Source organism: Asterias rubens, chromosome 14 (genome assembly GCF_902459465.1).
Source record: "Asterias rubens chromosome 14, eAstRub1.3, whole genome shotgun sequence".
Taxonomy (NCBI): Eukaryota; Metazoa; Echinodermata; class Asteroidea; order Forcipulatida; family Asteriidae; genus Asterias; species Asterias rubens.
The window spans coordinates 1,939,762-1,959,772 of NC_047075.1; the positions used below are offsets into that span (position 1 = coordinate 1,939,762).

General features: G+C 42.0%; 1 protein-coding gene across 2 annotated transcripts; it reads left to right on the top strand.

Moving 5' to 3' along the window:
• The first annotated feature begins 380 nt into the window (after positions 1-380).
• LOC117299389 (b(0,+)-type amino acid transporter 1-like) lies at positions 381-19,210 on the top strand. Of its 2 annotated transcripts, none has more exons than XM_033782926.1 (8): positions 381-496; positions 11,253-11,408; positions 12,549-12,661; positions 15,941-16,081; positions 16,781-16,949; positions 17,506-17,579; positions 17,892-18,018; positions 19,133-19,210. In XM_033782926.1, exons 3-7 carry the CDS (start codon positions 12,617-12,619, stop codon positions 17,925-17,927), a joined length of 465 nt encoding a protein of 154 aa, XP_033638817.1. In that variant the 5' UTR covers positions 381-496; positions 11,253-11,408; positions 12,549-12,616; the 3' UTR covers positions 17,928-18,018; positions 19,133-19,210. The 2 variants fall into 2 exon arrangements, with proteins under 2 accessions (XP_033638817.1, XP_033638818.1); XM_033782927.1 differs by having other exon boundaries at positions 11,253-11,399.
• Positions 19,211-20,011: the final 801 nt, after the last annotated feature.

Sequence of the window (20,011 nt, forward strand, 5' to 3'; positions counted from 1 at the left end):
CCCAGATGTGCCAGAAACCTTTGTGCCTTGGGGTGACCCCTTTCGGGTTTTAAAAACTAGATAACGGTGTTTTGTTTGTTGTTTATTATATAAGGACCACAAAACAAAAATGAGTAGCCTATGATATTCAATATGGAGTAGGCATATTAAATTAAATTTGTAAGGTGTAACCTTTAATTGACATTGAGAAATATTTATTTTGTTTGAGGCTAAGTTTTTTGTTGTCTTTGAGGAATTTGTGGACAAGGGAAATTCACGGCAAATCCTCAAACGACAGGAGATGGGGGGGGGGGGTCATCTTTTTTCGTGGGCTGGTGCCATGTTGTGCCAACGATTGAGGGCGCTGTGTTTTGTCTAAACCTTTTGTCGACACCATTTTTTATGAGCGAGTGACTTTGTTACGGTTACGAATGTTGGGTAATAAAAACGACCTTTCTTGAATCAAAGGACGTCCTCAATCCAGAATGTACCTTATAGTGTGAACACGCAGTAGCAGGTGAGTAAATTTATCTAGCATTTCCTTCAACAAAGAAGCTATACATTTAAGCCCAAAGTGACAACTATTGAGTTGAATTTTGAACATGTTTGTTGAAATGTCCCTCATTAGACTAGAGCGCCACCTATCGGCAGGAGAGTAGGAACGGCATGTACATTTATTTGGGCGCTTATCGTCTGGGCCCCACCATGGCTCTGTTTACCTTAAGCATAGAATCGGCGCTTACGGAAGCAGGGAATTCTGTGCTTAAGTTACGGCAAGCGTATTTCACACAGTAGCGGCGAATTTTGGCTTCTGCGGTTGCGAACTGCACGTTATACTAGCAGTAGCATGCATTCTAGATGCTTACAAAACATTAATTTTAAATACAATTTTACAAGGCTAGTGCAGAAATTTGGGGAACCGTGATCGTAAGCACAGAATTCGGCGTAAGCAGAGCCATGAAATTGGTCCCTGATCAGCATCACAGCAATGTAGTTGGACTGTGACGAGAGGGAAATTATCCTATCTAGGCAATAGTCGTCACAATTTGTTCACTTGGTATAGTATTCTATACATAATATTTAAGATTGTCTCTGCCAAAAAATGCGCAATTTGACTAAAATTCCATACAGGATGTAAGCGGTATGAACCGGTATCGATGAAGTTCATGATACACTCCAGGCATGACAGGTTTTATCGATCCCCATGCTTTACCAATCATGGCCTTGAAAGAGCCCGTAAACAACTCGTTTTTGATTTGCCCTTTGTGGCCAAATGATTGCATGTAAACTTGCAACTTGCTCACTTGGTTTATGAATGTTAAGGCGTTGCTTACTCAAGTTCCTTGATTAGTTTCAATAATTATTGAAATTTTGTGCAGGTGCATGTTCTTCCAAAGTTTGTCATCACACGTTTGGTCTCACAGGAATTGGGCGCGCAATCTCCTTGTGTAATTAATGCACACGCACACTTTTGCACAACAGTAAAAAGTGATGGCACCCTGTTTTGCCCAGTCACGTTAAGGAATGAGACAACCAACTCAATATATGCAGGTTGGCTGGGTGGTTTCTGTCCGAGTCATAGAGTTATATATAAGAACTAGAGGGCGCACTGGTGATGCTGTTTGCACAAACGCAGTGGGACAGCAAGGAGACACGCACGCCATTCTATACACGCATTGAATATGAAGTACACGTTGGAGTTTGTGTTAATTGAACGCTACGCGATGCTGTTTTGTCAATTTACAAAATAGCCGCACGAACACACGCTGTGCGATGCTGTTTTGTCAACTTAGAAAATGGCCGCATGCGCGCATGCCGGGCCGTGTGTATTGCGCCAGTGTGCCCTCTAGTTGTTATGGTCCGAGTCCCCTCCTGATACCTCTCTGTCTGTGCACCCCGCGGTTTGATACCCAGGCCCGGGAGCCTAGGCCTGGTATGTGTTTGATGGTTGTTTTTAGATATCTGACTCCATGGGTTTCCCTCATTTGGGTTTTCCTCCCACATCCAAAACTTAATAAATTCCAGGCCTACATGTACATGTATATACAGGCCTAATATGAATATTTTGGAAAGCGTGGCTGGCATGATTCATTGATTGCTACAAGAGTGTGCAAAAGGCTGGAGAAAGTGCCAAAAATCACTTATTGCGGTTTTCCTTTTTAAAAAATATTTTAAAAATTATAAAAAAAATATTCTTATCTATTGCGCATATCACCATGAGGTCCCTATCCGCTGTAAAAGGAAATCAACAATTATTGCACAAAGTAAACAGAGATGTCTTTAACCAGGTTTTGAATTGTTCTGATGTCACAGCCTGTTCGACAACATTTGGAAGACTGTTCAATAACTGAGCTGCTGCATATATATATTTTTTTTTTGAGAAATTTGCACACTAACGAATCGATACACTAATTCCACATCACATGTGTAACCCTGCAGCCTCCAAGGGCTACACTACATCACTCTGCTTATGAGCCACTGCATATTACACCATCCGCACGTAGGCCCAGCGGTGAGACTTTTCACACACAATAGCGCCCTCTGTTGGCTCCTCACAGTGCTCCGAGGCATGCCAGCCATGTTAATCTTTCTGTTATCTGGGAAAGACGATTAAATGCGCAACTTTCCCTTTTAGACATAGTCCATGTTCTACAGCTCCCTCAACCAGAGGAGCCCGCTGGCGTCGGATATTATGTCCTTTGAATGGCGCAAGGGGTGGAGAATGGAGTTATCCCGGGTTTCCTTGAGTTGCCCTTGATCTGGTGTCCATAGAGCACATCAAGGCCATTGCCAACTTGTAAATCTCAGGGAAATATCATAGCTAGGCATTTGCTTCCAATGTGGAGTTGTCCCTCGATCTGAAGTCCGAGGATCACATGAAGGCCATTGCTATATAGTTCACAGCGTTGAGTGCTCTTTACAATCTGCCTCAGTCTCGGGTGTGTTTTTAAGTTGGCGATGAAACTGGAAGAAGAAGTCAACCTGAAAGACCTCTGTTCAAAGCAAGAATCATTGTACTATCATCTCCCCTCAGTGGATTTTGAATTGTTTCACACGGCTACTTTTACTGGACTTCGCCAAGGGTAAACTGGCACTCAGACGGCGCATGCTCATCGGCCCAATCTGCCTTCTCGAGGATACCTAAAAAAAGGTAAATCAAGCCTCTCGCTTCAGCATGAGTTCTTCATCATTCCTCTTTCTTTCTGAGTTCCTGCTTCTCGCTTCTAACCAAGGAGTTTTTATTGTTGAGAATGTCATACTAGTACTTATATAATAAGAATGCTTCCCCTCAGTGCATTTGCAAATTGTTGCGCCCAACCACTCTTACTGGACCCCGCCAAGGAACTGGCACTCGACGGCGCACGCTCATCGGCCCAAAAAGCCTCCTGGAGGAAACGTTAAAATCATCATTCCTCTTTCTTTCTGAGTTCCTGCTGTTGGCTTCTAACCAAGGAGTTCTTATTGTCGAGAACCTTCTACCTTTCAGTAGATTTTGCAAATTGCTTACAAACAACCACTCTTATTGTACTCCGCCAAAATAACTGGCACTCGGACGGCGCATACTCATATGAAACAAGATGATTACCTTAAAAAAGATAAATCAAGTTTCTCGCTTCGGCATGAACTCATCATCTTCTCCTTTTCTCTCTGAGGTTGTGGTGTCCATTTGTCAAAAGGTCTCTTCTTTCCTAACTGACTTACTGATTACGACCTTCCACTGCCTCAACCTCAAGCTTTGTGACAGTTCTTGAAAAATTCTTCCGAGTACTGATGCTAGTGTACTCAAGGCATATTTTTTGTTTAGTTTTCTCTCCTGACTAACTTACTGATGACGACCTTCCACTGCCTCAACCTCAAGCTTTGTGCAGTTCTTGAAAAATTCTTCCGAGTACTGATGCTAGTGTACTCAAGGCTTATTTTTTGTTTAGTTTTCATTGTAATAGTGTCCCGAGCACAGGTGGGATACATGTATGTGCTCTTTGTATAACATAGGCCCTCTGTATTATTATTTTTATTTCCCTCTCTATTCACCATTACTTGAGGCTTATTTCCCACTCTATATTCACCAGTCCTCCATCCCCTTCCATGTCAATAGGTGGCCCATTTCATTCCAAAGCTCACCCCCATTTCATGTAAAACACGTCACACACGTTCCTAGGCTAATAATAATTAATAATAAAACCATTCTTATAGCGCATATCAGCGAGAGGTCGCCATGCTCTGTAAAAGGAAATCAACAATTATTGCACAAAGTAAACAGATGAGATTTTAACCGGGTTTTGAATTGTTCTGATGTCTCAGCCTGTTTGACAACCTCTGGAAGACTGTTCCATAACTGAACTGCTGCATATTGGAAAGAACAAGACTTGGTTTTGATAATTTGGGGAGTCGTCAGAAGGGGTTTATTTGAAGATCGGAGATTGCTGATTGTTTTGTACTCCTGAACGAAACATAAACAGGGGCAATACCATGGATACATTGATAAGTCAGAACCAAAACTTTAAAATCAATTCTAGCCCGTATTGGTAGCCAATGTAGATCCTTAAGAATGGGTGTGATGGATTCTCGAGTGCGAGTTCTGGTGACAAGTCTGGACGCTGAATTACTACTCTTACATGATGTATTTTCTCTGTGACATCATTTGTTAATCTAATCTACCCCACCTCTAGAAACCCTACTGATAAAAGTTTCTCTAATTCCTCTTCAATAATGTTTTTATTCCAAATCACATTTTTAAGTGCCCTGGCTTGCTCCATACACCAGAGACCCTCCTCTCACATCTACCAGCTAGATTGGTTCAACATGTACCAAAAAAATGCATTCGGTCGTGGCCGAGCGGATTAGAGCACCGAACTCAAGCTCTGGTGCTTCTGTTCAGCAGAGTGTGGGTTCGAATCCTGGTCGTGAGACTTGTGTCCCTGAGCAAGACACTTTACTATAATTGCTTCTCTCCACCCAGGGGTAAATGGGTACCTGAGGGCAGAGATGGTTCTTGTGATTGATTTAGCCAAGTAGCGCATATTAAGGTTGCACAGGCTGTATACTCCCCACCAGGGAGCTGAGATGGTTTTGGTAAGGAGTGATTTAAGGCCCAGTGACCAGGGGTAATAATGTGAAGCGCTTTGATGCACCCACGCTCTTGTAATTGAGGCTCTTTCTTTATCTAGGTGGCCCTGCTCTCTGTTTATCTGGTTGACCTAGCCCTGGCGGCCTTACACTTTCGTATTAGGCCCTATACTACAGTGACGTCCTGGATATCAGGGTCCATTTCTGGGCGAAAGATTTTCAAAGCTTCATAACTCAAATCTTACCTACAAGAAACCACTTATTTCAACAGATTCACATTCGATGGCAGCATATATATTTCTGCGGTGGGTATTGGTCGTAATAAATTCTTCACAAATCCGTCATTTTCATGAAATAATGCCGGTCTCAACGTTAAGAAATTCCCTTTTTTGTTCGTATTCTCACAGGCTGCCGTGTTGATACAAGATGCAAAATGCACGACGCGCAAATCTTGCGTAGCGGTTGCGTGTTAATGCTGTGCAGTCAAGATAAGGTGACCAAGAATTCATGCATCTTGCGTCTTGCCCTGTTTTGGCCTCGTCAGCTGTGCTCGGCTAGGCTGATCCTTCACTAGATACCCCTTGATCCTCCTGTGATTCTCACTCAGAGGGTAGATAACCAGCCCCGCCCAAATCGGGTTGTCTCCATTTCACCCCTCCCTCCTTCCCCACTATGCTCAAAGAGCAACACAAGAAAAGAAGCTTACATGTAGGCCTGGGCAACCCGACTGATGTCGTAGTTTTTATTGTATTGATTTCGACATACGTATCTATGGCCTACTCGCCGGTTTATTACACAAAGCGCTTGCCGTCATGCGGTCAGAAGTCTGGTCTTGTCCCGTCTTGACTAGATGCCAACTCTCTTTTGGTAGGTGCCCTCGAAAATTACCTCGCTCGACTACAGCGTCTGCAAAACAAGACCGCTCGGCTAGTATTTGTGTGTGGCCGTGACCAGCCTTCTGCCCGCCTGCTTGCATCGCTGCATTGGCTCCTACTTAAAGAACGTTTAACCTTCAAAATTGTCACTCATGTATACAAAATCCTTCACACCCAATCTCCATCATATCTGGTTGAACTTGTACATTCCCACAACTCTAATACTGCTGATGCATACAGGCAACGACCCCGCTCATCAGATGATCAGACCCGGCTTTCTGTTCCTAGAACTAGACGGAAAGCTGGGGACAGCTTGTTCGCCATGGCTGCCCCGTTGCCTATGGAATGAGCTCTCACCGGGTCTGCGAGAAGCGATTTTGTTGCCTGTGTTCAAAAGTCTCCTCAAGACATTTCTGTTTCCCCATCCATCCTAGTTCGTTTGTTTTTTTGGGTCCTAGTCTCATGTAAAGCGCTCTGTTCTGCGTAGAGCGCTATATATGCTTTGTACTATTGTTTAGTCGAGTCGTGACTACTGTTTTCAACTACTTGTGAATCGTGCCACCCTGGCTACTACAACAATAGTAGCCATATCATGTGACTCGCTCTAAACCAATGTAAAGGCAGAACTTTTGTAAGGGGTGTTATAATGAATTTTACTACTGGACTAGTCATGCCTCCAATAGTCGCGACTAGTTGTTTGAGTCTTAAGATGAATTGCGGCAAGTTTTTTGCCGCAGGCACAATAAAATTTAAATTTGTGCTGAAAGTGTTAAAGAATTGTGTCACTAGTTGTCCTTTATAATTCAATAATGTTGTTGTGAATAGTTGTTAACTGATATACCTGATGCCTTCAGTCATCTGAGATCTTCTGTTTTCCATCCTCTTGTAATTGAGCTCTTCAATTCTGTGAAGGATGCGTGGCTCCTGAGCAGTGTTTGGTCAACATCAAACTAGTCCATCTTCAAACAAAGATCAGACGGACCAACATTGACGTGGAGGGGTGGCAGCGACGACTCAACTTGAAGGCAGGTTGTGCGAGACTTAGCATACAAACTTCTGTTCAGCAGAGTGTGGGTTCGAATCCTGGTCGTGAGACTTGTGTCCCTGAGCAAGACACTTTACTATAATTTTTTCTCTCCACCCAGGGGTAAATGGGTACCTGAGGGCAGAGATGGTTCTTGTGATTGATTTAGCCAAGTAGCGCATATTAAGGTTGCACAGGCTGTATACTCCCCACCAGGGAGCTGAGATGGTTTTGGTAAGGAGTGATTTAAGGCCCAGTGACCAGGGGTAATAATGTGAAGCGCTTTGATGCACCCACGCTCTTGTAATTGAGGCTCTTTCTTTATCTAGGTGGCCCTGCTCTCTGTTTATCTGGTTGACCTAGCCCTGGCGGCCTTACACTTTCGTATTAGGCCCTATACTACAGTGACGTCCTGGATATCAGGGTCCATTTCTGGGCGAAAGATTTTCAAAGCTTCATAACTCAAATCTTACCTACAAGAAACCACTTATTTCAACAGATTCACATTCGATGGCAGCATATATATTTCTGCGGTGGGTATTGGTCGTAATAAATTCTTCACAAATCCGTCATTTTCATGAAATAATGCCGGTCTCAACGTTAAGAAATTCCCTTTTTTGTTCGTATTCTCACAGGCTGCCGTGTTGATACAAGATGCAAAATGCACGACGCGCAAATCTTGCGTAGCGGTTGCGTGTTAATGCTGTGCAGTCAAGATAAGGTGACCAAGAATTCATGCATCTTGCGTCTTGCCCTGTTTTGGCCTCGTCAGCTGTGCTCGGCTAGGCTGATCCTTCACTAGATACCCCTTGATCCTCCTGTGATTCTCACTCAGAGGGTAGATAACCAGCCCCGCCCAAATCGGGTTGTCTCCATTTCACCCCTCCCTCCTTCCCCACTATGCTCAAAGAGCAACACAAGAAAAGAAGCTTACATGTAGGCCTGGGCAACCCGACTGATGTCGTAGTTTTTATTGTATTGATTTCGACATACGTATCTATGGCCTACTCGCCGGTTTATTACACAAAGCGCTTGCCGTCATGCGGTCAGAAGTCTGGTCTTGTCCCGTCTTGACTAGATGCCAACTCTCTTTTGGTAGGTGCCCTCGAAAATTACCTCGCTCGACTACAGCGTCTGCAAAACAAGACCGCTCGGCTAGTATTTGTGTGTGGCCGTGACCAGCCTTCTGCCCGCCTGCTTGCATCGCTGCATTGGCTCCTACTTAAAGAACGTTTAACCTTCAAAATTGTCACTCATGTATACAAAATCCTTCACACCCAATCTCCATCATATCTGGTTGAACTTGTACATTCCCACAACTCTAATACTGCTGATGCATACAGGCAACGACCCCGCTCATCAGATGATCAGACCCGGCTTTCTGTTCCTAGAACTAGACGGAAAGCTGGGGACAGCTTGTTCGCCATGGCTGCCCCGTTGCCTATGGAATGAGCTCTCACCGGGTCTGCGAGAAGCGATTTTGTTGCCTGTGTTCAAAAGTCTCCTCAAGACATTTCTGTTTCCCCATCCATCCTAGTTCGTTTGTTTTTTTGGGTCCTAGTCTCATGTAAAGCGCTCTGTTCTGCGTAGAGCGCTATATATGCTTTGTACTATTGTTTAGTCGAGTCGTGACTACTGTTTTCAACTACTTGTGAATCGTGCCACCCTGGCTACTACAACAATAGTAGCCATATCATGTGACTCGCTCTAAACCAATGTAAAGGCAGAACTTTTGTAAGGGGTGTTATAATGAATTTTACTACTGGACTAGTCATGCCTCCAATAGTCGCGACTAGTTGTTTGAGTCTTAAGATGAATTGCGGCAAGTTTTTTGCCGCAGGCACAATAAAATTTAAATTTGTGCTGAAAGTGTTAAAGAATTGTGTCACTAGTTGTCCTTTATAATTCAATAATGTTGTTGTGAATAGTTGTTAACTGATATACCTGATGCCTTCAGTCATCTGAGATCTTCTGTTTTCCATCCTCTTGTAATTGAGCTCTTCAATTCTGTGAAGGATGCGTGGCTCCTGAGCAGTGTTTGGTCAACATCAAACTAGTCCATCTTCAAACAAAGATCAGACGGACCAACATTGACGTGGAGGGGTGGCAGCGACGACTCAACTTGAAGGCAGGTTGTGCGAGACTTAGCATACAAACTCGATCATCCCACTGATGTACAACAAAGCGAAGTTGGTAAACATACAGAGGATTTTCATCCCAGAGTCCAAGATGTGCAGGAATCAGTGACACTGCACAAGACAGAGTTCGGCCATAGGGTTGCCTGGTGCCAATAAGCTAACACATACAGTCACTCGTGCCCCGCCTCTGTTCAGCATTCATTCTTCTTTGGCTTTGGCCTCGGCCTGAAGCCAGTTCCAACCCTACATGTACAGGTGGACTCGTCCCGAGCTCCACATTCACCCCGCCAGTCGGCCTTGGGAGATACGGCCGATGGGGACGAGGTGGCCCAGCTCCAGCAGCTTTCTCACAAGCTGCGGCTGGTGCAGCGGGATATGATCTGTGTCCTTCAGCTTCCGCAGTCAGACAATCCAGCCCCCAAAGAACGAAAGTCCTTCAAGCACTGGACCGCTGTGACTGGTCTACAATCCATCCCAGTGTTTCCAATGCTGGAGCAGATGGGTGCCGACCGTATCAATGCTATGGCGGGGGAGGCATCCAGGAAACCATACCAGAAAAGGGACTTGTCCTATTATGGTTTCCAGGTGGCCAAACAATTTTGAGTCGTTTTTCTCTTTGAGTCGTTTTTCTCTTTGCCTGCACTTTCGGACTTCGCAGAGGACAAATTGGAAGTGTAGTGGCCGAGCGGTTAAGATCACCGAATTCAAACTCTTGTGTTTCTGATCAGAGTGTGGGTTTGAATCCCAAGCCGTGACACTTGTGTCCTTAAGCAAGACACTTGACCATTGCTTCGTCCTTCGGATGGGACGTAAAGCCGTTGGTCCCATGTGTTGTGTAACGCATGTAAAAGAACCCAGTGCACTTATCAAAAAGAAAAAGTGTTCGCCCCAGTGTTCCTGGCTGTGGCTGCTTAATGCGCCGTAGCACCTTATAAACCCTTATAAGGTGCTAACTAATTGGATCTCAAAATTCATCACTGCAATAACCTATCTTTCTGAAAGTTTGTATATACTCAGCGCCTTGAGTACCTTGTTTGGTAGATTTGGCGCTATATAAGACTTCGATATTATTATTAAATTGGCAGCTTCATATGCCAAGTCGGCCTCTGTGGGACAGACCTGAAACAAATATGAGGACATCCTGCTCAAGGCTGACTCTGCACACTCTGCACATGGGATCAACGGCTTTACGTCCCATCCGAAGGACGAAGCAATGGTCAAGTGTCTTGCTTAAGGACACAAGTGTCACGGCTTGGGATTCAAACCCACACTCTGCTGATCAGAAGCACAAGAGTTTGAATTCGGTGATCTTAACCGCTCGGCCACTACACTTCCAATTTGTCCTCTGCGAAGTCCGAAAGTGCAGGCAAAGAGAAAAACGACTCCTGTTTCTAAAGAGGACTTCGTCCTTCCTCCCCCTCCTGACCGAATATTTGGTGTTGGGCTGCAAGGAAGACAGGCAGACCTACTGACAGCGAGTTTTCATGGCTTAGACCTCGATCCCCGCAGGGTGCAGTTCCCTCGTGTGTCGACTTTGGCCATTGCTTCCCATTGGGCTGGTGTCTTGGATGTACTGTTCCTCCCTCTTGGAGGATGCGCCAAAATGTTTCAACGCTCTTCCTCTCTTTGGCAGTGATTTCTTTGCCCTCAATGGAACGCTGGGTCGCCCCTTGACTGACTCTTCTTCAACCAATGGAACACTGGGTCGCCCCTTGACTGGTTCTTCTTCAACCACTTGAACACTGGGTTGCCCCTTGACTGCCCCGCTTGGCAGCCTGTGTGCCTCCCGCGGCTTAATCTTTGTACTGTGTGTAACGAGGGCCATCAATCTGCACCAGTAAACACAAAGAGGCACGAAAAGACAATCCTATGTGTTGTGTTGAAAGAAATCATTGAATAATTAAAATTTTTGCATTTATTTTACTTTTTGACCAAAAGTGTTGATGTTTATTGACCGAAAAGGTATTAATGAATGGGAATCAAAGTGTGTTGAATCGGTTTTCAACTAGTGGTTTAAACCTGCCGAGGCCTGGTTCTTGATAATTTACCTCGACTTCGTCTCGGTAAAATTATCAAGAACCAGGCCTCGTTGGGATTAAACCACGAGTTGAAAACCTCTTCAACACACATTGATTCCCTTATTATACACTGACCATAGAGTACTGACAGTTTTTCCTAAGGTGGCCAGACTTTCACTGTGGAAAAAGAGGCGCGGCACCATCACAAGAAGCTTCCCTCCCAACTAAAACACAGTTACCCCCTGGACATAGGCAGCACTGGAGATCATGGAAGCCCCTCAATAGATTACAAACAGAGGTGGGATGGGTAAGACAAACATACAATGGGAGACTTTTGGGACGCTTGGTGGCAGCAGACCTACCAGGTAAAATCCATTGTTCTCGGTAATGTGCGCACGCTCAGAACTATGTGAACAATGGAAATTTACCTGGTAAGTCTGCTGCCACCTAGCGTTCCAAAGTCTCCCATTGTTGCATGCTGTGACTGGGTCCATGGCATTTTGTACATTGAAGGGGAAAAATGGCACCCAAGGTGAAGATGAGAGTGCCATTTTCCCCCGAGGGTTTACAAAACCCATGGACCTCAATTACAGCTTGCAACGATTGTTTTGTTATCTTTGTAACATTGTTATTCCTCTTTTCGAAGTTCTATTGTCATCTTCAAAGATTATTATGCATAGTTAAATAAGCAGGGAAACAATTCTTCACTGTTCCCTCTAACCGGCGAATGTTTCGTACTAAGCGCTGGAAATCGACCAACGGTGGAAAATGATCAGGTAATGTACACTGGTTAACATCACTCATGTTGCCCGCCGCGCTGTGCAGCCATGGTACATGGGTTTTTGTTGCACGGAACATGATTGGTTCTCGACCAACTTCACAGTTTGTTTTACCAAAAATATAGCCCGTCTGCATCTCATATCCAACTCGGCCTCAGCCTCGTTGGATATGGGACGCAGAAACGCTATCTTTTACCGTATTCCACACGCACTTATATGAACACTTATAATGTAAACTTGTACTAGGAAAGTGCTGATAAAATAAAGAGTGTATTAATGACTTGTGATGTGATTACATCAATGACTTAATTCATATGTGACACCTCAAACCAATGCTCCTCAAACCAACCTGCTCCCGGATGTTCCACGTTGCCTGCACTCCTGTGGTGATCGCTGTTTTTCACATGCCGGGCCATCTCTTAGGAACAGCGTCCCACTTCAACTCAGAAAAGCAGATAGGCATACTTGTTCCAAATTCAAAACTCATCTCAAAGCATATACTATTTGGGAAACAATAGCCTATAAACTTTTAGTTGTCTTGTGTCATTGTGTATTAGCAGAGTTATTGTTTTTTGCGCCAGGAGTGTCATCATTGACAGACATGGCGCACTAGAAATGTTCAACATTATTTATTATTATATTGTTTTGTTGTTATTATGAATTATTAGAGACTCCTGGCTTTAAAAAGGTAGTATCATCTCAAGGGGACTAATGGCAGGCAGTCTGTGGACCTCAAATGTGGACACTTGATGGTGCAGTGACCAGACTTCTAGCATATCTGGTAAGAATTAATATCTGAAGTGTTAAAGGCAGTGGACACCATTGGTAATTACTTCAAAATAATTGTTAGCATAAAACCTTACTTGGTAACGAGCAATGGGGAGCTGTTGATGGTATCAAACATTGTGAGAAACGGCTCCCTCACAAGTATTGTATTTTTCGAGAAAGAAGTAATTTTCCAAGAATTTGATTTCGAGACCTCAGATTTAGAATTTGAGGTCTCGAAATTTAAGCATCGGACAGCACACAACTTCATGTGACAAGGGTGTTTTTTCTATCATTATTATCTCGCATTTTCAACGACCAATTGAGTTCAAATTTTCACAGGTTTGTTATTTTATGCATATGTTGAGATACTCAACTTAGAAGACTATACTAGTCTTTGACAGTTACTAATAGTGTCCGGTGTCTTTCAAGTCTTCTATTTATTGATGACTTGACCCTTGAATACGTATTGTTACAAAGAGTCACTTTGGCCCAATTTCATAGGGCTGCTTAAGTGGAGAACTATGCATAATCCCTTTCTGCTTAAAGGCAGTGGACACTATTGGTAATTACTCAAAATAATTAGCAGCATAAAACCTCACTTGGTAATGAGTAATGGGGAGAGGTTGATAGTATAAAACATTGGGAGAAACGGCTCCCTCTGAAGTGACGTAGTTTTCGAGACAAGTAATTTTCCAAGAATTTGATTTCGAGACCTTAGATTTAGAATTTGAGGTCTCGAAATCACGCATGAAAGCACACAACTTTGTGTCACAAGAGTGTTTTTTTTTTTCATGGTAATCTCGCAACTCCGACGACCAATCAAGCTCAAATTTGTTTTTTTATAAATGCATATGTTGAGATACACCAAGTAAAAAGACTGGTCTTTGAAAATACCCAATAGTGTCTAGTGTCGCTAAGCAGCGCTTTTCAGTTAGGCCCATATCGCTACAAGCCGACAGCCACCGCCAATAGCTGAAGTTATTTATTTCTGATGTGGCCTCAGTATCAGTTCTATTGTAACATGGGAGGCCTGTAGATTTCTTTGTGGGCCTAAACATATTTCAGAGCCAACCCAGAATCGTCATGCACAAATTACCTTATATTTATCAAATAGTCCAAATGTTGGGAGGTGGTAAGTTCTCGACTCTTGATGAAGTGGTCCTTTAAAATTGAAACAACGAAATTTTAGACACAAAAAATAGTAGTAAACAGTTTACCTGAGACCTTATATTTATTGAAATGGTCTTAATTTTGGTTCATTTTATCTGTTGTAAGCTTTCAACTTTCATCTGCCGTCAAGATTTAAAGATTGAAATTTAAAGAAAACCATATAGTACCAACAGCATTATTGTAGCATGAAGTCAGCCTTAAAGGCACTGGACACTATTGGTAATTACTCAAAATAATTGTTAACATAAAAACAGTTTCGGTAACGAGCAATGAAGAGCTGTTGCTAGTTTAAAAGAGACGGCTCACTCTGAAGTTACATAGTTTTTTTAGAACGAGTTAATTTCTCTCTCAGATTAAAAGACTTCAGGCCTGAAGCCTTTTATTAGGCATCTGAAAGCACACAAATAAAGATTGTGCAACAAGGGTGGGTTTTTTTCCCCATTATTTTTGTGCAACTTCAATGACTTTTGGAGTCCTAATTTTCACAGATTGGTTATTTTTACATATTATGTTTGGATACACCAAGTTGGATTACTGATCTTTGACTTTGACAATATTACCAAAGGTGTCCAGTGCCTTAAAGCAATGGTTGAACAAAAAAAAAGGCAAACCCCAAAATGGCTGTTATAAATGAGACAAATGAGTTCCTATTGCAATGTATAGGCCTATTGACCCCTTGCACGCTCATCACACGCAACGACTATGCCACGCTCACCATTTTGGTGGTCAATATTTACATTTTGGTGGTCAATGTTACGTGTAAATGCCGCGTCGCCTAAAATGCGGACTACGATGAATAACGCACAGTCTGCATCATGCCCACCAGTATGGCGGTTCCAAGATTTTCTGATGATGACGTCAGGTGAATGGGGTCATATTAATTTACGAGAGAAGCTGATAAAGCGGGGTGGTGAGCTTTGAAAAATCTCACGCATAGCTGGCCTCGGGACTTGGCATCTCTGACCACTGTGTACATACAAAGCCATACAATTGACAAAGATACATGTAGTCTATGTGTGTCAGGCTGATGATAAATCAAACCTCACAAGACTAAAAAACATTTTTTGTACTTTTTATATATGTTGTTAACAGATTTACATATAATTTAGATGGTTTAAAGGGAAGGAACGTGTTTGGTAATTACTCAAAATAAGTATTAACTTAAAACCTGACTTGGTTATGAGCTGTTGATAGTATAACACATTGTGAGCAACGACTCCCTCTGAAGTAATGTAGTTTTTGAGAAAGAGGTAATTTCTCACTCATATTAAAAGACTTCTAGTTAGTAGAAGTCTTATATTCCTCTCTGAAAGCACACAGTTCGTCTAACATGGGTGTTTTTTTGTTTCCTCATTTTCTCGCAACTTCGATGACCATTTGAGCCCAAATTTTCACTGGCTTATGATTATATGATTATGACGGGATACACCAAGTGAGAACACTGGTCTTTGACAATTACCAATAGTGTCCCAGGTCAAAATTCCAGTTGAACCTAGTTAACTGGGGTCAACTGGTTCAACTGGATAGTGATCAAACTCGTCCATTTTCCATATTAACCAACTGGTTTGGACTAGGTTTAACTGTGTTCAACTAGGTTGAAATTATAAACCAGTTGGTCTCTGTCCATTTTCCATATTAAACCAACTGGTGTTAACTGTGTTTATCTAGTTTATCAACTGGTTTCAACTAGTTCCAGTTAAACCCAGTTTAACTAGGTTCAACTGGAATTTCGACCTGGGGTCCAGTGTCTTTAAGTAGTCCAGTTTTCTCCTGAAGACAATCGGAGCACAATGATCGAAAAGTGAAGCTGTACACCAGTGGTTTGGGAAAACCGCCACAAGTCATACATGTTTGTTATTAATTTATGTAAGTGATGTGTCGCACAATGTCACCAGTGTATATTCGAGTGAGAAATAGTTACACTTTTCTCAAAACTACGTTACTTCAGAGGGAGCCGTTTCTCACAGTGTTTTATACCGTCAGTAGCTCTCCATTGCTTGCTACTAAGTAAACTTTTATGCTGACAATTATTATTTCTGAGCAATCGCCAATAGTGTCCATTCCCTTTAATCAGCCCTATGAAACATTTTAAACTCTGCTTTCATTTCTTTACCTATACCAGGCTATTATTGCGGTCTTTCTCATCGCCGTTGGATCTTTTGACACGTTGGTCTACGGACTGAGCTTTGCTGGGTGGATCTTCTACGGTAGTGCCGTGCTGGCCGTCCCGATACTCCGGTACCGTCTACATCAGTGTATCTGGGTAAAACCACAATATTAATATTCTTTATCCCCGATTGCAAAAATGTCCACCCGCTGCTAAAAATGTAGGCTCCGAACTGCCTCTAGCTACCGGGCAATTTCTTAGCATGTTTTGTATCAATTAAAAACAAAAAGGCATATATCAAGAGCGCTTCTCCTTGTTTCCCAGGTACCAATGATCTTCGTGGTTGTTGTCTTCATCACCGCCTGTTACATTGTCGTGTCTCCCTTCATTAATGGTCCAGGAACGGAGACCAATTACTTGCCTCTCCCTGATCTCAGAACTCACCCAAGTTGTTCCTTAATATTCCTCATGTCAAATTTACTTCGCACAAAAGTTGTTCCTTATTCCCCATGTACCAATGATCTTTGTCATTGTTGTCTTCATCACCGCATGTTGGTGTTGTAATAATACTTTGTGTGTGGAGGCACACACGTTTGAGTTGGTGATAAAATACTCGAACTTCATGGTGTCAGCGGTGGGATATGAAGTGACTTCATGGTTGCAGCGGTGGGATATGAAGTGATCGTAAGATAGAGTATTTTGTTACCAACTTTAACATGTGTGCCTCTGCACACAAAGTGGTATTACAACAGTTACCTTGTCGTGTCTCACTTTATTATTGGTCAAGAAATTGAGACCAACTTGCCTCTCCCTAATCTCAGCACTCACAAAAGTTGTTTTCCTTTTTTCCCCCAGGTACCCATGATCTTCGTGGTTGTTGTATTCATCACCGCCTGTTACCTCGTTGTGTCTCCCTTCATTAATGGTCCAGGAATGGAAACTATCTACGCATGTCTCTTCATCTTCTCTGGTCTTATCTTCTATTTCCCTTTCGTCCACTTCAAGTACCATCCAAAAATAATGGGTAAGAAATTTAGTTAGTGAAGGCCCTACTGCTAAAATTACTTTTGATTTGTTTGACTTGTACTTGTTAGCCTTCGAGGGCATTTTTACTATTATTTTGTTGAATTTTGACCTTCAGGTCCTGTTTGGTTGGCAAGCAGTTTGCAACAGCTAATTCGTTTCTCAAGAAAAAAAATCTGTGACAAATCTATTAATAATGACAAAAGAAAATATCTATTGAAATAAGATTTGAATTTTTCATATCCAAAGCAAATTTGTTTAACAGAGTGTAGAGAATACTGTTAGTTTGAAAAGCATATTAATAATTATTCTAGGAACATTTTTGTTATGAAATCACTGTATGCAACCGTTTTACAATACGTTTAAAAGGCATGGAAAAAATCAAAGATACTTCAAGTAAAACTGTTAACATCTCGCTCACTGTAACGTCGTATAAGTAACTTGTTACTTGTATCCTGCTCATTTCTACTAACATTTTTAAGGGACATTTTCTGCTTTAAGAAAAAATGGGACCTGAATGTTTCAATTTATAATCTTTCTGATTAATTTGTTTTCAGATCACATAACTATGTTTCTGCAGCTGGCGGGGAAAACTCGTAAAACAAGGGGCTGCACACTCCAAATAATACGGGTAAGTTTTTCCATCACCAAAAAATTAGTTGAAAGTGTTTTAGTATATAAAAAATACATTTAACGAATATTTTGGCTCTGTTTGTACAATTCAAAAAGATAGTTTGAAAGTGTTTTAGTATATAATTCAAAAAGATAGTTTGAAAGTGTTTTAGTATATAAAAAATACATTTAACAAATATTTTGGCTCTGTTTGTACAATTCAAAAAGATAGTTTGGTGATTTAGAAAGTATTTCAATAATAGTACTACTATTAGTAGTGCCACCCCATTGCGTCACCTTTAAATAAACTTCCATTTTATTGTTTTTCCAGAAAGCATTGCGAAAGTTCCGTTGGTTATTGCCGTGATGCGTGTGTGTACGTCGTGTAGCTAGGACGGTGGTTAACAAAAACACAACCACTAGAACTCGCATTTTTCAAGCATTTTCAATATTTAAAGGTAAGTTTTGAGCATGTTTTTTAGGTCATTTGTGGACGGGGAACATGGAGGTTTTTGATGGATGTTTTAGGTCCGTTTTCCTTTTTGCTGAAGCAATCCGATGGATACATGTCTTAAACGCTAAGTTTTCAAAGGTCGCAAAATGCGAGGTAGTTTGATTGCAAATTTCTCCCATTTAAAAAAGTCCTATACTACTCCAACATACCTCATTTTATTCCTTACATTTGTGGAATTATTATGACACATAACAGGGCTTACTAAATGATGACTTTGTCCAGATGTGATGATTTGAAAATTGGTCCAAAAAAACGTGTACAAAAATGACATTTAACGTGACTATTCTAGGGCCCAACAGGGCAAAAGACACAGAATTGCACAAAAAACATAAAAATCACAGAACAATCCCTAACCAGATCTGGAAAGCATCGCATATGAACAACAGTTATAAAAATTAAACAAAAATAAACAAACAGTTTTTAAATGAATGAAGATTAAGCCGACATTCACAGTGGCCGACTTCCTGACAAGAGGAATAAACAAGCTATTGGTTGTTGATGAGGTTAACTAGTTTCCATAATGTTTTATGTATCCCAATCCGCTGTAGGCTTCTGACCAAAGATTGTTATTGCCACTAATTTTAAGAGTGATTACCAAACATATCCCTTTCCTTGAACCTGATCATTTAACAGCTCTGTAAAGGCAGTGGACACTATTGGTAATTACTCAAAATAATTATTGGCATAAAACTTTTCTTGGTGACGAGTAATGGGGAGAGGTTGATAGTATAAAACATTGTTAGAAACGGCTCCCGCTGAAGTGATTTAGTTTTCAAGAAAGAATTAATTTTCCACGAATTTGATTTCGAGACCTCAGATTTAGAACTTGAGGTCTCGAAATCAACCATCTATACGCACACAACTTCATGTGACAAGGGTGTTTTTTTCTTTTGTTATTATCTCGCAACTTGGATGACCAATTGAGTTCAAATTTCCACAGGTTAGTTATTTTATGCATATGTTGAGATACACCAAAAGTGAAGGCTAGTCTTTGACAATTACCAATAGTGTCCACTGCCTTTAACAGGTTACTTGTCCGTCTCCCTTTTTTTGTTTAGCTCAGAACAACATGCAGCATCTCCAGATGTCTTCTTTTGCACTTTGACCTCTTGAATGATAGTGCAATTCACAACTCAGAAGTAATGAAACTATTCCAGGATGGTGGTCAACTTGGTCCAGTGGTTAGACTGCAGGACTTGCAATCACAAGGTAGTAGGTTTGAATCCTACCAAGCTAACTGTGTTTCAGTGGTTAGACTGCAGGACTTGCAATCACAGGGTTGTAGGTTTGAATCCTACTAAGCTAACTGTGGTCCAGTGGTTAGACTGCAGGACTTGCAGTTACAAGGTTGTTGGTTTAAATCCTACTAAGCTAACTGTGGTTCAGTGGTTAGACTGCAGGACTTGCAATCACAAGATTAAAGGTTTGAATCCTACCAAGTTAACTGTGTTTCAGTGGTTAGACTGCAGGACTTACAATCACAGGGTTGTAGGTTCGAATCCTACCAAGCTAACTGTGATCCAGTGGTACGACTTCAGGACTTGCGGTTACAAGGTTGTTGGTTCGAATCCTACCAAGTTCACTGTGTTTCAGTGGTTAGACTGCAGGACTTGCAAACACAAGGTTGTAGGTTCGAATCCTACCAAGCTAACTGCTGGTTTAACAATGACTAATAAGTATTGTTCCCTAGTTACTGAATCACAATTTTGTGATGGTTTAGTGGTTCGACTGCAGGACTTGCAGTTACAAGGTTGTGGGTTCGAATCCTACCAAGCTTACTTGTGGTTCAGTGGTAAGACTGCAGGACTTGCAATCAAAAGGTTGTGGGTTCGAATCCTACCCAGCTAACTGTGGTCGAGTGGTTAGACTGCAGGACTTGCATCCACAAGGTTGTGGGATCGAATCCTACCAAGCTAACTGTGGTCCAGTGGTTAGGC